This window comes from Poeciliopsis prolifica, unplaced genomic scaffold (assembly GCF_027474105.1).
Source record: "Poeciliopsis prolifica strain line A6 unplaced genomic scaffold, Auburn_PproV2 SCAFFOLD019, whole genome shotgun sequence".
NCBI lineage: Eukaryota > Metazoa > Chordata > Actinopteri > Cyprinodontiformes > Poeciliidae > Poeciliopsis > Poeciliopsis prolifica.
The window spans coordinates 3162152-3177995 of NW_026562394.1; the positions used below are offsets into that span (position 1 = coordinate 3162152).

Below are 15844 nucleotides of genomic sequence, written 5' to 3' on the forward strand. Positions count from 1 at the left end.
TTTTCTTCATGTTCACATTATCAGTGACAGAGAGCTCTGTGAGATAACAGCACAGGTGATGGTTTCCTTCATCTCTCAGGTGGGCATTTAAAATTAGAATAAAAGATGGCTTTGTAAAGTGGGAGTGGGAGGAAGTTTGTGAATTTTTTTCTGCCAATAAATGAGGGCTTGCTCTCCTATAAATACAAATGTGAAGAACTGGAGGAGAAACATCACACAGAATGGCTCCAAGACATGCTGCTCTGCTCTCAGTGAGCTTTCTTCTCCTGCTGCTGCCACATGAAGTGATCACAAACCAAGGTATGCTGGTGAGAATGTATTAATCCATAGAGGTGTGAATTACGCTGTGCATCAGTGTCAATTTCTGTGCAGGTTTCGCCTCTCTTCCGATCAGGCTGACTGTGGAGAATGACCTCTCCAACATGGCTCCCGAGTCGTTTTCTACCTCCGTGGTGAAAGGGGGTGTTCTGTTCGGAGCTCTGATGAAACTCCAGGAGACTCAGCCAGACTTCAAGTAAGATCCCAGATGAAATTTCCCCCACCAAGTCATCTTTTCATCTCAGAAACCCAGTATTTATTTAAAGCCGTGACCCATTTCTGCTTGTAATGACCGGCCCTCGTCTTCTTGTGTCATCAGGTTCACGGTGAAGGTAGATCCAAACTTTGGCTTGTTTCTAGAGAGCGTGAACGGAGTGGCTGGAGATGCAAACGACCAGACCTACTGGGAGATCCTGACTGAAAACTCTGGAGAGTACACCAGACTGGATGTGGGTGAGTTTCCTCCAAGGAGATTCAGCAAAAACAGATCCGAGGGGGATCCAATGAGCTTTAATGAATCAGGGGGATAGCTTGTTCTTTTACTTACTGTTAATTAAGCTGCGCAGAGAAATAATCAAAAACTGTTGGGAAACACAGTTTTCCTTTGCAGTTTCAGTGAAATTATACATATTATTTAAATAAAAAACTTCTCCTGTACTGCTGTAGAAAGGAAAAAAAATTAGAAAATGTGCCTGGAAACAAACTGATAACATACCCATCTTGTGTCTGCTTTCACAGGAATCGGCTGCTACACTCCTACAGCAGATGAGCACATCGTCCTGCGGTTCAGAACCTGGAGCTCCACCACGGAGGAGTGATCTGCCGTAACTCACCCGGATCACATGCAGCGGAGAAGAAGCAAGCTCCGCATTTCATATCTATCATCCACTAGTACTCATGACTTGGTTTAGATTAAAATATTGCTACCATTTCTCCTTATGCAATGTGAGATAATAAAAGCAACAGCAACACCTAGTGGTGTCTGGCAGAAACGTCATTCTTTGAAGGTAAATAGTCAAAGAAAAATATGAAGAAATGAGAAAGTAAAAAAAAAAAACAAATTTGCAGCATTTTATGTAGAACGAATTTATGAAAGTGTAGTCAGCAAAAGGAAAATGGCAATAAACTTTCCACACAAATGATTTAATTGATGTGAATATATATATCTTACAAATATTGTTCCAAAATGTTTTTCACATTGAATTATTAAAAAGTGCACACATTGCAGTAATCATGAATACCATTTTTAACAAGGTTTACAAGAGACATCTGACTGCAGATCTGCCTTTTGTAACAAGATTAGTGTTTTAGCTCCTTGCAGGACAGATGGACTGAGCGGTGGAGCAGTGGAGTTTACAAGCAAACACACATCTTATAGTTTTAAGCCTCAGGCATCAACCTAATTCTGTCTCAGAAAGCAAAGAAAAACTGCTGGCTTGCAAAGGTAAAGTGAAAATAATATATTTTCATGTTTTGTTATGTTACCGATGTGTCTGAGGAAGTGGATGAAGACTTTCACTTGATCATCTGACGTCCCTGTCAGGATTAGCCTGCAGTTGCTAGAAATACACATATACAAGAAAAGAGCACAAATGTTCATCACAGAAATAATGCAGCACGTTCAGATCTAAATGTGCAGAGAAGATTACATCAAAGGTTCCTCACCGCATGATAAGGAGCAGTCACAAATACAAGGAACACACTGCGTGAAGAACCTCTTCCAGCCCGTCTCCTTCTTCTTGCAGTTGTTCATCAGTGAGCAGCCCAGTTTGGGTGGGCCGAAGTAGCTCTTATTCTCACAGGTGGAGTCACACGTGCCGTTCAGCTCGCTCTCCCTGACTTCAACCCTTCCACGCTGACACATCCCTAGCAGGCAGGCAGGATCTCAGCAGGACTCTTTGATGAAGACTTTTCTGATTTATTTGTTTTATTTATTACTCACTGAGGCAGATGGGTTTGGGGGTCCAGAGGCCATTGGACTGGCATGACCTGTTGGGGGTTCCCAGCAGGATGAAGCCAGAGCGACAGGCGTACCTCACCACAGAGCCCACCCACCAGTCATTACCGTAAACTACTCCGTTATAGTCCGAATCAGGCCTGCCACAGTTCACTGACACATGAAGAGAACCACAATGAGGACAGTATGCTATGATTTTTTTATGGAGAATGAAAGAGTTGACACTGACTGACCTCTGCAGAGAGATTTGTAGCCGAGCCAGCAGCAGCTGGAGTCGCCACAAGGGTCTTTCCTGAGCTCCTGGTGACGGGCCTTACACCCTCCCACACACAGCGGCGCTGACCCGGACCAGTAGGTGTCATCCAGGAGATCCAGCTGGGGAATCCATTCCGTCTCACCTGCAGGGAAAACATTTTGTATTTTCACTTACTTTTGGTCAAATAAATTGAGGAAAATCTTATTCTATAACCAAGTTAGAACATTAACAAGTTCATAAGAAGATGGGTTTTGTGTTCCAGAGATTATGGATTTTTGGTGTAAAATGTATCCATAAACCCCAGATAAAGAGCAAAAGGGTGTCATTATTTACAGTGAATAAAGTCCTGTATGAGCATGAAAGACTATTCAGGAAGGAAGAAGCCATTACTTTGACAGGGACATAAAAAGCCAGATTACAGTTTGTAAATGCACTCGGGACAAGAAACATAACCTTTGGAAACGTGTAAACAAGCTGAAATGTTTGTCCAGATTGTTCATTGTTACTTTTGGAGGAAAATGCTTGAATACCAAAGACAACAAAACCCATCTGTGAAGTATGGGGATAGTAGCATCCTGTGGTTTGGGTGGTGCATTTCATAAAATTGATTGTATAATGAGGAAACAACTTTATGAGGACATTTTGATTCAATATTTCAAGACAACAATGGAGAAGTTAAGCTTGACTGGACAGTGGCCCTACTGTAATTATGCAAAAATAATTAAAATGTGGCCAATGACAATCAGAAAGCTTTAATCTCAAGTTCATAGAAAATTTGTGGTCAGAACTGTAAAAGTACATCAATAAGGTGGCCTACAGACCTTTAAAATCTATTTGTAGTCAATCTTAAAATACTGTTGCTTTAAAAATTATTTTTTATGAGAATGTAAGATCTACTCCTGCACATTACATGAGTGAAAAATAATTGTTTTATAGTTAGAAGAAGAAAGAAAAAAAAAAGACCTTACCACTGACTTCCAACTCTCCATTCCACTCGGGCGTCTGAGAAATCCCTTTATGAAAGGACCAAAGCAGGAATAACAAGAGCACATTCAACAACATGAAGCCCATCTTCTGATTCCATTATTTGCTGCAGAAACCTTGCAGATAAATGAGAGAACTGGCCATTAAATATATTTGACGTATCCTAAAAGAAGCATAAAACAATGTGAAAGAACGATAGTAGAGCTGCGTTCACAACAGAATGAGGAATCTGTGACGTTAAGTAATAAGCCAGGCTCTGTGTGCCTCTTAATCTTCTACACACAGCTAATGCTGTGTCCTTTATTGAGTTGGGACTGAACATAAAGCATTGGCAAAGTTTTGATTCACCTGACTGAATTTTACTCAGTCTGGAAATAGTAAAACGACAAAAAGGACAGAATAGACAGAAAGTATATGTGAAGGATACAAGTCAACAACCTGAGCTGGGTATTGCAGCCATTTGTTGTTTTTTTGCTGTTGTTTTGAGAGAAGATTAAATTAGTTTTGTCTAAGTGACCTCTTCTAAATGACTGACCAATCAGATTTGTCTTCATTTCACAAATCACATGCACAGAATATTTTTTAATAAAACTAGCAAAACTTAGTCATGAAAATTAGAAACATCACAAAAAGACTGTAATAAACATATACTTAGTACTTTCATCATAATGCAAACATGTTTGTAGAAATGAATCATGTTGCATGTAATACTAATATTCTATTGCAGCAGCAAAATGTTAGTGATTAATTTTGAAAAATCTAATCAGGAATTAAAGCACAGAATAGAAATTAAATTAAGGGAATTACATGGGGGGGGGGAATCTAATGTAACTATTCTCAACAAAATCATTAATATAAAATTTGAATATCACTAATGACCCATCAGTTCAGTTAAATATATTTGAAGTATTTTTTCAAAGAGTTGTCCTATTGGTAAAATGAGTTTGTATACACAATTTAAGTGATAAAAATAAGTGCCAAAAATGATTTTGTTATACTTTAAACCTTTAAAGCTGCAGTGTTTATCAACAGTCAGAAGGGGGCAGTGCAATAAAGGACCAAGGGAATCATTGCATTGAAGAATTCATATTTACACCAATTAAATCCTACATGACTGGTGTAAGCTCTGTTGCATGATTCAATATAAACTCCACTTACAGCCAGCTCAGGTAAATCAAAATATTATAAAGTGCAGATATTTTCAGTAATCCTGCAATGCAAATTAGGAAAAAGCTGTTTTCTGATAATTGTATGTCAGTCCCAGAAGATTTACCAGAATTACACATCAATTCAGCCGAGAACAATAGAAAGAAACTACATTCATGTAAGCGAGTGCATGTTTTAGAGAACAAATAAAAACAAACACAATAAAAAAGTCTTTATTCAAACTGATGAACAAGCCAAACATCAAGTATTTTCTCATAACTCAAAGTATTTGAGTTAAAAACAAATGACTTCAGTGATCTAGCTTTAAAGGCTGTGGTTTATATGTTAGAGCAAAGTCTTGATATATTACTGAATAAATAAAAGTATCTTTAAATACCAGTAAAAATGATCTTCGATAATGAATGCGTCACATAATACAGTTTGAGTTGCGTCAAATAGGTTTTCAGTTATCCAGTTTTAGAACCAGTATTAGCTCTTAACATTCGATGTCACTAAGACTTCAGCGGCCCGTTCACACGGCTCCAAAGTGACTGAGCAACAGTGCTGCTGATTATCCACATCAAGTCAATCCACCTGCATGCCTGGCTGCGGGGCAGCATCCTGGAGCTGCAGTATGACAGAGTCCTCGTCTCCTGTTAGGACGTACAGCATATCCTCCACCTGACCAGCTTCTTCAGTTCTCGTCGGGGTTTCCTCGGTCCTCTGCTCCTCCAGCAGAACCCCTCTGAGCTGCACCTGCACCTGTGGAGCAGCAGCAGCTGCCTGTGCTGCAGGGGCGTCCTCCAGCTCCTGACCGTCATCGGGGCCGCCACCGCCATCGTCGTCGTCATCATCCTCCGCCGACCTCTTCTGCTTTTCCCTCATCAGCTGCTCCGTCAGCTCCACGCTCTCGTAGCGAATCAGCTGCAGCCGCATGAAGCCGTCCTCATGCTCTTTGTACCTGATAGGTTGATTAAAGCCAATCAGAAAAACACAATTGTATTCACAAATATAATTTTACTAATCATTTATCTTGAAAAGTTATGATTTTTAATGATGTTAAAAAGCAAACTGACATTCTTCGAAATGTTACTTTTACTAGTTTCTTCACTGTTTCACAAAAGCATCAATAAACATCAGTCATTTTTATATATTTTATGCCTCTCTTGTCTAGTATTAAATTCTTTGTATCTGAAGTCTAAAGCATTATTTGGTACAATAAGAATATTATAAGTTTAGACTTATAATATAAAAACTTTCAAAGCTATCTGCTTTAAACTGGACACGTACCTGAACCTGGGGTGTCCTGACGGCCATTTGAACTGATGCTTTTTGTGGAGGTGGACTGTCAGGCTGTTGCCTCTGGTGAAACATTGGCCGCACACGTGACATTTGTAGCGAGCTGTAAAAGTCCCCTGATTACGGAAAAACAAAAACAAAGAATTTTACTTGACTCTGCAGGTGGGAAAGCCGAAATCCGCTTCTGCTGTTTCATCAGAGCTCACCTCATGCTCCTTCTGGTGGTGAATCTTCATGGTGCCGGGTGTACGAGATGTGAAGCTGCACCCGGGAACATCGCAGCGGAACGCCGGATCGATGCTGTGGGTGTCCAGGTGTTTACGCAAGTCGATCAGATTCTTACAGCTATAAAACGCAAACAGGAGAAAGCTTTGAAACCCCGTTCATGAGGATGATCTCAGGTTGCACGATCACAGCTGGAGAAGCCAAAACACCTGTATTCACAATACTCGCAGCTGTATGGCTTCTCGTTGCTGTGGCGGAACTTGATGTGGCTGCGCAGCGACGAGGGTGACGGGCACGTCATGTCGCACAGAGGGCATTTGTAGTGGCTCACTGTTGAAACACACGAAGCACAGACTGGTGTTTCTTCACTCTCAAAACAAGGTAATTCAGATGAACGACTGCCTAAAGCTCCGACTGATGAGGTGGAAACCGACCGTGAGTTCTCATGTGGTCTCTGAGGAGTCGCTCTGTTGCAAAACATTTGGAGCAGTGAGAACACTGGAACCTCTGACCTGTATGACACACACACACAAACAAACCCGGCACCAATTCAACACAAACCAAGCCCAACAACTTACTTTGACTTCACTCTAACTCTACCTTCCATGGCGTTCTGTCGAATGATGTGGTCGAAGAACTTGGTGTTGTTTGCATACATCCCGCCGCAGACTGGACACGCCACCACCTTCTCCTGTGTGTGGCTGCGCAGGTGCTCCCGCAGCTTGGGGCGCCCCTTAGCGGTAGCTTCGCAGTCTGGAAAGATAACAAGGCGTGCAAAACAGGAGTTTAGCAATCAGCAACACACGTTCCTGTATTTTACTCTGATAAATAAATACCTTTCCATCCACAGCGTAGGGGGAACTCCCATTCACCTGTCGGTATTTCTATGGACAGGGTATGCATTTCGACGTGACGGTAGAACCACTCCGGGTTTTCATACGGCGCTTGCTGTAGCAGATGTGGGCAGAAGAAAGAAGCCAATATATATATACATATACTGCATGTTGAATTTTATACAGTATAAAATTCAACATGCAGTGGCTCAATAAAATAAAAAAGAAGGTTTTGCCATTAAAGCCTGCACTTGAATCTGATTGAAAAGCTTTGGTATGGCTTTAGGAATAGGCAGATTATTGTTGAAGAAATCCAGTGTTGATGAAATAAAACAAAATAACTCCACATAGAAATAAAAGACTTATTGCACTTAATCAAAAGTGCCTGAAGGGAGTCCTTACTCTCTGATGCCACATCCCCCTTCAGGCAGGCTGGTTTTATACAACATTTTTCACTAAACTAATTAAGTTATGCTGTAAAAACAACTTCATTTACTCAGTTTAAGCGTGTTATTAAAATGCATTTGATGATCTGAAGACTAAGTGTGACAAGTGAAAGAGAAAAATAAATCTTCAAATTACTGAATATGCAGGAGACAGATTGATGGATGAACTGGAACTTATAATCTTGGATAAGAAGATGAGTCCACACATCTAACCAAACCGATGACCAGTGAAAGAACGTATTTAGATATTGAATCTCAATCTTGAATCCTGCTGTAAAATCCCAGAAGCCTTTGTACTCAAATTAATCCCAAACTCATTCTGCTAACAAGGTTAAAAGGACCCAGGATGCAATGCAACTCCCACCTCACACTCTTCCCAAAGACAGACGAAATTGTCCGGGATGTCTGGGATGATGTTGCGGTTATGGTAGGCGATGGAGCAGCTGCCCAGTTCTGGTTGTGCGTCCAGAACCTGCTGGCCCAGCTGCTTCAGCTTCGTGTGGTAGCAGTGGAACAGGAGGTGGCGCCGCAGCTCCTCGGGGCCCTCCACCGAGCAGAAGCCACAGTCTCTCCAGAGACAGTTTCTCTCCCCTGCACAGCAACACAGAAATTACTCTTTTGCTTCACAGCTTTATGGAGTCAGAAACAAGCCCCTCTGAGCCGAACCCACCTTCCGTCTCCTCCTCTTCCTCAGTGAGATGAGCTTCAGCGTGCTTGCAGAAGTTTTCCATCTGGTTGAACGATTCTCCACACGAAGCCCACTCACACGCCACCTTCAGGGGTTTCTTCTGTGTGCGTTTGCTCGGTGCCATCGCTACGTAAACCGGACGCTAATATTGTTTTCGTCTCGCTTGCTTGTGTCTCTAAGTGACCACCATTATCACCCTGTCATCTGGGAGCAAGTCTGAGGCCTTCAGCACCACACAGTCCACCCGGGACAGAACCCACGGGTTAATATGACACGGTAAATAATAGCTTGTTCATTCATTTCACTGTAAACTGCTCCGAGGATGCAGTTGAAGACTCTTTCCCGCGGAGCTCCAGCGACAACCGGAAGCAGCTCCGTCGGAAAGAGGAAGCAGATGGAGTGCAGCAAAATGTTTCGGGTGAAACAAACTGTAGGTCAATATTACCGGGGGCCGCTTGGTACATACACATGTTATGTGCAACTTGACAGAAGTATAAAATCACGCACATGAACAAGGAATGAAAAAGTTACATATTTTTGCACCATAATAATCTTAACATGCTTGAAATGGAGAAGGATGAAGAAAGAAACTAATGAACTCCAACCCCATAAACTCACCATATTTTCAGATGGACCCTAATTATTAAATCAAATTTAAAAATTAATAAATAAAAATAAACATACGTGAATTATTTTTCTATTTTATCTGGGTTTACATATGTCTAAATATATGCATCGTTACCCACACTCACTCAATTTACACATTTGTGCTAACTCTCTTCCATCTTGTGAAAATTACTTCCTTATTTACTTTTAAATTGTATTAAATTTTTGACTTTGTTTTAACACCTCGTTGAACTTCTTCCATCATTTTACACCATGAATTGAAATACAAAAGCTCTTTCTTTCGTACATTATGAATCATTAAGTTTGAGTAATCTCTTAAGTTATATCCCCCCTCTCTTTCAAAACACATGTTCTTTATGTGCTCAGGTAAGTTTGAGCAAAATCAGCTTATGTAAGTTGAGCAAAATCAGCTTATGTTTCTTAAAAAAAAAACCCCAAAACACACACACACACATATATATATATATGTATATATATATATATATATATATATATATATATACACATATATATATATATATGACAGGTTATGTCATATATATATGTCTATATAAATATATATATGACAGGTTAAAAACAAAAACGGTATTCTTGTGCTGCAGTAATAAACACATTCCAAATAATAAAGAAAGCCCATCTCTAAAAATAATTTCAATATTTTTTATTTCAGACTCAATTCCAAAAAATAAACAGTGCCTCGTTTAAAATTACATTCTTAAAGAAGTTCAAGTGCCAGTCAACTTTAGAACTTTCTCTCCTTCAGAAAGCTTTACTTTCAGAACAATCCCATGACTATCATCACAGTTAACTCATTCTAATATGCCTTGGCCCTCCCGGTATTTTCATTAGAGTGTCTCTTCCTGATATGTAACTCCACATGTTCACTTTAACAATTCTGTCTGAGATGGTTCAGAACAAAATAGAAAAACAAAACAAGTATTAACCTCCAATTCACAATGTATGGGTTACTGTGATGAAGAATTTTCCTCCTCTATGTTTGTATTAATAGCAGACCCACTATGATGCATAGTAGACAGACACGTTGACAAATTTGGTCATAGTTGCTCACAAGTTTAGTTGAAGAAAGTCAACACCTCGTTGCAGATGTCTTTCTTAAAAAAAAAAAAAGTACAAATATATACTCTCCAGATTTTTTGCAATAAATTAAGCAACCAGTTGTATTTCCTGTTTGAATTCAGTCCTGCTGTTGATAGTTTCTAACTTAGTGTTTTGGCTTTTCTGCAGATGGAAAAATGACAGGCACAAAAGCCTGTAAGGTATTTCCACAACAAGATGAGTTTTTCTCAGTTTTAACAGGGAGGGGTCTAGACGTCATAGAAGAGACGCACCAGATGATAACGAATCCCAAAAGCCAATGCGCTGCCCATCACCTGAGGAGAAGACAGAATTCAAAATTAGTTCAAAAATGTTTTACTCTGAAAGTTTTCCATCTACATCACCTTTCACATTTTCTCATATTGCAATATCAAACTTGAACATATTTTATTGGGGCGCAAAAAAATAATATAATCAAAAGGATAAATAGCTTTATTTGTTTATTTAGAAATGTTTACAAATATTGAAAAGTGTGGTGTGGACCTACAAATAGAAGGGAAAAAAAGTCATTTTGATGGCTATTCACAGTTTCTCTATCCAATCTGAACTTCAACTGCTTCTAAGGAAGTAGTAATTGCAGTGAAAAATTTTTCAACAAAATAATCACTCGAATTTAAAAACAAATGCAAAGCCAACACTTCAAATTTTTATATGTAAGGGTATAAAGAAAACTTGCACAATTGTTTTAGAATTATGCAATACTCTGTTAATCTAACACAAAAAACTTGAATAAAACACAAATACACAAAATGTGGAACGGTTAAACAGATATGGAAACTTTTGCAAGCCTCTACCTGTATGATAAGCATGATGACTGTCAGATTTCTCTCATGGATTTGCCCGAAGAATTTTAGTACAAGGTTTATTAAAGTCATGTTGTTGCACTCGATAAAGTCTCCATCTCCGTCCTGGCCTCGCCGCACCTCTAGCACTTTTAATAACTCTGCCACCTGTCGGTAGAATAAATGGCATTTAAACACAATTCAAAATCTGCCACTGCCTCGCCTTCAGGTGCCTGTCTGATTACATGAGTAAATGTCAGTACATGCAGGTAATCAGAACTCTGGATTGAACCTCATGTTTCTGATTAAACTAAATCCAATCATGCATTACATTCAAATATGCTGCCGCTATATTCAAGTAGTCTGTGTTTGGAGGGTAAAAACAAGAACTACCGTTGAAGTATTTGAGCTGCCCATCTCCTTGAGCAGTAGAAAATTGCAGCAAAATATCTAGCTGTTGTTAAGAGATTTAAATCCAAGTCACGTTTTACCTGCAGAATGAGTGATCCCAGTTGGGAGAGATCTTTCTTTTTAAATTTAGAGTAGCTCATTCCCAGTTTTCCAGTGTCTGGATCCAGCCTTTCATTGAAAAAGGAACAGTTAGAAAAAACAAACGTCACCATGTACAAAACTATCCTTGGGTCCAGTGATTTTACCATGTTAAAATGTTTTTTGATTCAAAACATGAATCAAAAAAGAACTTAAGGAAAAAAAAAAGCGGACAAAGCAATGTTGTCTCCACACATAACAGACATAAGAAAACCACCAAATGTAAAAAATAAATAAATAAAAAATATTTGTGGTACTTCATGATCAGCAGTATGTTGAACTAATTTGGGTCCAAACAATTTATTTGAATGTATTTAAATTGACAAAAATACCAATTAAACAACAATGATTTTAAACTATTTTAAAGATTTATTTGATAAAATCATAGTGACTCTTTACATTTTGCGCAATGTGTTCAGAATAATTTGAAGTAGTCTGTCAAGCCTTGTCTTTAAGACAAAGGCAAAATTGAAGCAAATGCTTGACAATCAAAAGAGTTTTAAACAACACCCCACTGTTGATGAGTATGTGTTAAAAGTCTTCAAATAAATTCAGCTTCAATTGCAACAGCATAACTAATGCTGCACATTTTCTGTGCGCTGATAATTCTAATTTTATTTATAACTATGAACATTGTCGTATATATAGGGACAAGTTGTCTTCTCTGACAAATTGCAAAAAAACAAATAGTAAAAATAACTAAACCTTTTCAAATATTTTCAGCTTTTATTTTTTTCTTGAATTAGGTCCATCTGATTTGTTAATGATTAGCAAGTTTGTGTTAAGTCCCAAAATATGGTCAATAACAAGGACTAGACCCAGTTGTGTTTATTGAAGAAAATAAAACTTAAATTCACTTTCAAATTATGCAAACCAGCATATGATAACAAAACACTAACATGTCTCTAATAATGCCCAGAAGACAGAAACTATATTGAATTACTGACGAGTGATTTACCTGGGGAGCCTGTGTCTGGGACAGGGGATAATGTGGAAAAGCTGAGGTAACGAGTAGATGAAGTTGACCACTTGAGGAATGAAGAACAGCAGCATGGTCTTACTGAAGTGTCCCAGGATGCCTACAACAGCGAAGGTCATCCCGGCAAAGTAGCAGAAAGTGTCTCCCACAAACACAGACGAGGGATACCTGAGTCAACGCAGGTTTCGGTAAGCTAGGTGCCAGTTTGCATTGTCGAACACAGAAAATAGTGTTTTGGCAAACTGCTGGAGGGCTTTGCGTTTAACTCACCAGTTGTGGTAAAAAAGTGCTAATGTGGTGAAGAAGAAAGGAATCATGAAGTAGAGAGAGAAGACGTGGTCGTCCCGGTAATCCCCTGCTTTTTGTAAAAGCACAACAGAGAAAAAGAAACCATGCTGAGATACTTGCATTATGTCATAGAAGTTTGTAGCATATGCAAAAACAAAAATCATATAAAACAATTCAGCTATTTCTAAAGCATGTTTGTTTTCTAAAATGTGTTGAACATCAAACATATGAGTCGAATAAAAAAGAAAAAGGATCTACAGTCACTCACCACTGAGCTCCAGCAGATTAAAGACGATGATAGAACCAGATATAAACAGGGCTTGACCTGATTCAATGCCGTTGATGCCTGCTAAGATGTTGATGGCATTTGTGCAGAACACTGCAAGCATCCCCATGTAGACGTAATAGAGAATACCTGCAGGACACGGAAAGACAATCGTTAGTTGTGCTTTTGGTAATGTGTTTTAGGAAAAAAAGTTTAAATTATTACAATTGTATGAAGCAGAAAACAAAGTAATGACTGCGCAAGTAATTATACCTTATAAACTTTAGAACACTTTGATATGCTATAACCTCAAACTTTGACATATTTGAATGAAATTTTATTGGATGGGCCTCAAAACAGCAAAAAAAAAAAAAAAAAACTGTGCAAAATGAGAAAGTGTTCAACAGATTCCAAGGTAGTCTATATTTCAATATAGTTTTTTTTAATTATTATTTTTAGAATGAGTTACAAAATCGATTCCAGAGAAATCTTGATATTCCCCAGGTTCAAACCAACAAGTTGTAATCAACTTACCCAGATCTAAATGCATCCCAAACAGTACTCTGAAAGGCTTGGGCACCACTATGACAGTATTTCCAAAGTTTGTGAAGTAGACCATGAGCAGTGGCAGAGAAGCCATGGTAGGAAGAAGGAGCTTATGCCTCCAACGCAGATTCAGCACGTCATCAGCAAAGCCCAAAAAGATCATGCAGCAGATGGCAAGAAGGGCACCAATCAGCTGTACAAACTGCTCAACCAAACACATGGAGAGAAACAGAACCAATCAGCAGCTGAGATAAATAGATATTGGTGACCAAGTCTCTAGAACATCCATTTGATTTCCTACCAATTAGTTGATTGAGAGTGGTGCCATTTTTTGGTAGCAAAAACACGTTTTTCTGTCGTACCATCAAACCATAAATTTGACTGGAACTTCAGCAAGTACTGTGTTTCTCCAGCTTTAGTCAACAAACTCCAGGTAGGTTTGGTGCATTAGTTTGGTGGTCATTTTAGAACTAACTCCTGTAGAAAACGTATATTATGAGATGAAAATAAGATCATTGTCACTTCAAGCTTGTGTAATACAACAAAAGAATAAAAAAGGGCTATTCTACGCGCAGGAATACCAAATACTGGACCAATCCTTGCCAAATAAATATATTCAAATGAAAAGATAGATTGTCCAAAAATGATTAATGTGAACATTCTACTGCAATAAAATATTAATTTATTTCAAAGTAGGGCTGGACAATATGGCTGAAAAAATTATAACAATATAAGAGTTTCATATCAGTCTATATCAATGACTATTAAAAGTGATAATTATTGATTAGGTTTTTGTTTTAAATATCTGAAATAAATGGTGGCATGAACTTCTATTTGATCCACAATTTTGATCCATTGTTTACTCTAAAGAAGTTATGAGGCAAAGTGGCAAACTGCTGCTGCAAGCTGCTCAACTGGTTTTTGCTAGGGAACCAACCAGCGTTAGTTAGTTGATGCCACCAACTTTCCTTTGCCTACATCTCCCACAATGTATCAGATTTATTGAGATATATATTGTTAATGCTTTACGGCTCATTCCTATTTTAAAGTTGTTTGTTTTATTATTAAAAGTGGTCATGAAAGTTATCCACGTCTCTATAGGCTTCTCAGGCTCATGCTTACCAACCTCATTATGTGGGAAGCCCGTGCACTGATCGCCCACAAAGCAGCTGAGAAAAGGCACTGGGATGAAGCAGAAGAGAATGATGAGGAAAACTGTACCACTGATCACTCCTTGGGACTCTGGGCTGCAAAGGTAAGAAGAGAAAGTGAGGTCAGGAGGAACCGCCACAGCGAATTAAGACTCAGCGTAGACATTTCAGACTCACACTTTGTCTTTGTTGGTCTTGTTTAGGTCCATTCCGTAGAGCCTGGCAGAGATGAAATGATCTTTGAAGGCAGGGATGAGTTTGAGTGTGGCCATGCAGCCCAGAGCTGACATGAAACAGCTGATGACCAGCGGCAGGACGGGAACAGGTGCCATGTTTTCAGCTGTTCTTATCAATCTCACACATCAAATCACGTCTCCACAGCAGCAAATCTCACGGTGAATTCTTCTTGCTACAAGACCGATGAGGAACAACCGGATGTTTTCACTGAAGTATCATCACGTTACGTTGTCATTTTAAGCCAAAAAGCCACTCAGTGACTACGTCGCCAAGATAAAAAAGGGAAAAACTCCATAAGTTACATTTGAAGCTCATATCATCTTTGATAAGGAGGCGTTGAAATAGCAAGCTGGAAACTGCCTCTCTAAACTCCACGTCTGTTAACCGCTCAGCCATTAAGTTTCGAACGTCACCAGTCACTACTTCCGTTTAAACGTTTCAAACTAAAATAATTGAATCTAGTTTAACGGTTTAGTTGGAATGACAGAGAAACTATAGTTATTTCATTTATGTTGTTTTATTAAACGCCTTATCTGAATATATTTCATTGTTTCATACATGTGTTTTTTATAGATTTTGACACATTCTTGTTTCCCTCAAGCGAACATATTTTATTTTTAATTTTAGACAACTTCCTGAAAATGATATTATTGAATGTATCTTGACTGACACGGAAGTGTCATTTTCTTCTTCGCCTGATTTGTCAAAGAGAATAATAAAACGAAGCCACCTCTTGGCAAAAAGTAGAAATAAAATTATGTCAACATTTCGTCAAATAAATAGAAATGTTTATTTTTTTTCCTCAAATCACTTTTGGCAATATTAGACCCGAGGCTCTGTGAGGGCCGACACCGCTTACGGCTTTAATTACAGCTTTAATTATAATAATAATATGAATAATAATAAAAGAGGCCTTTACTTTAGGAAGGTGGGAATTAGTACGCTAATTGCCATGGAATTCACCTAAAATTTTCATAAATAAATAAATTAATAAACAAATGTAAAAGCAAATAAATAATACCTAACAAGAAAAATGAACAAGTCACAATAATTTGCTAATGTGATAAAATACAGACAAACTCTTTGTATGCAGATACACAGGGATTAACATAAGTAATAACAGATTAGACGTTCTGATAGATATGACTTGTG

General features: G+C 38.6%; 3 protein-coding genes across 4 annotated transcripts; all 3 read right to left on the minus strand.

Moving 5' to 3' along the window:
• Positions 1–1596: 1596 nt before the first annotated feature.
• On the minus strand, positions 1597–3755 carry si:ch211-117m20.4 (CUB and sushi domain-containing protein 1). The gene is made up of 5 exons (XM_055043866.1): positions 3500–3755; positions 2509–2673; positions 2261–2428; positions 1984–2184; positions 1597–1877 (listed from the first exon to the last, which is right to left on the minus strand). The coding sequence occupies exons 1-5, from the start codon at positions 3600–3602 to the stop codon at positions 1864–1866; spliced, it is 651 nt and encodes a 216-aa protein (XP_054899841.1). The 5' UTR covers positions 3603–3755; the 3' UTR covers positions 1597–1863.
• A 1123-nt stretch (positions 3756–4878) lies between these two features.
• hinfp (histone H4 transcription factor) lies at positions 4879–8531 on the minus strand. Its single transcript, XM_055043294.1, has 9 exons — positions 8135–8531; positions 7829–8055; positions 7022–7133; positions 6786–6938; positions 6620–6697; positions 6395–6515; positions 6167–6305; positions 5952–6076; positions 4879–5622 (listed from the first exon to the last, which is right to left on the minus strand). Exons 1-9 carry the CDS (start codon positions 8274–8276, stop codon positions 5247–5249), a joined length of 1473 nt encoding a protein of 490 aa, XP_054899269.1. The 5' UTR covers positions 8277–8531; the 3' UTR covers positions 4879–5246.
• Positions 8532–9425: 894 nt separating this feature from the next.
• dpagt1 (dolichyl-phosphate (UDP-N-acetylglucosamine) N-acetylglucosaminephosphotransferase 1 (GlcNAc-1-P transferase)) lies at positions 9426–15114 on the minus strand. Of its 2 annotated transcripts, none has more exons than XM_055043324.1 (9): positions 14633–15114; positions 14431–14551; positions 13293–13506; positions 12762–12908; positions 12476–12560; positions 12185–12373; positions 11169–11256; positions 10690–10845; positions 9426–10170 (listed from the first exon to the last, which is right to left on the minus strand). In XM_055043324.1, the coding sequence occupies exons 1-9, from the start codon at positions 14785–14787 to the stop codon at positions 10105–10107; spliced, it is 1221 nt and encodes a 406-aa protein (XP_054899299.1). In that variant the 5' UTR covers positions 14788–15114; the 3' UTR covers positions 9426–10104. The 2 variants fall into 2 exon arrangements, with proteins under 2 accessions (XP_054899299.1, XP_054899298.1); XM_055043323.1 differs by having other exon boundaries at positions 12476–12563.
• Between the last annotated feature and the right edge of the window lie 730 nt (positions 15115–15844).

Bases quoted from the DNA above. Each gene is read 5' to 3' on its own strand.
- si:ch211-117m20.4 (XM_055043866.1), bottom strand. From the start codon at position 3,602: ATGGGCTTCATGTTGTTGAATGTGCTCTTGTTATTCCTGCTTTGGTCC. The intron at 2,429-2,508 runs GTCAGTCAGTGT...TTCATGTGTCAG, and splicing joins CTACAAATCTCTCTGCAGAG to TGAACTGTGGCAGGCCTGAT. The intron at 2,185-2,260 runs GTGAGTAATAAA...CCTGCCTGCTAG, and splicing joins CCCCAAACCCATCTGCCTCA to GGATGTGTCAGCGTGGAAGG.
- hinfp (XM_055043294.1), bottom strand. From the start codon at position 8,276: ATGGCACCGAGCAAACGCACACAGAAGAAACCCCTGAAGGTGGCGTGT. The intron at 7,134-7,828 runs GTGGGAGTTGCA...CATCTGCTACAG, and splicing joins GTCTTTGGGAAGAGTGTGAG to CAAGCGCCGTATGAAAACCC. The intron at 6,077-6,166 runs GTGAGCTCTGAT...TTCCGTAATCAG, and splicing joins ACCACCAGAAGGAGCATGAG to GGGACTTTTACAGCTCGCTA.
- dpagt1 (XM_055043323.1), bottom strand. From the start codon at position 14,787: ATGGCACCTGTTCCCGTCCTGCCGCTGGTCATCAGCTGTTTCATGTCA. The intron at 12,374-12,475 runs GTGAGTTAAACG...GCGTTGACTCAG, and splicing joins GCACTTTTTTACCACAACTG to GTATCCCTCGTCTGTGTTTG. The intron at 11,257-12,184 runs GTAAATCACTCG...TTTCAATGAAAG, and splicing joins CCCAGACACAGGCTCCCCAG to GCTGGATCCAGACACTGGAA.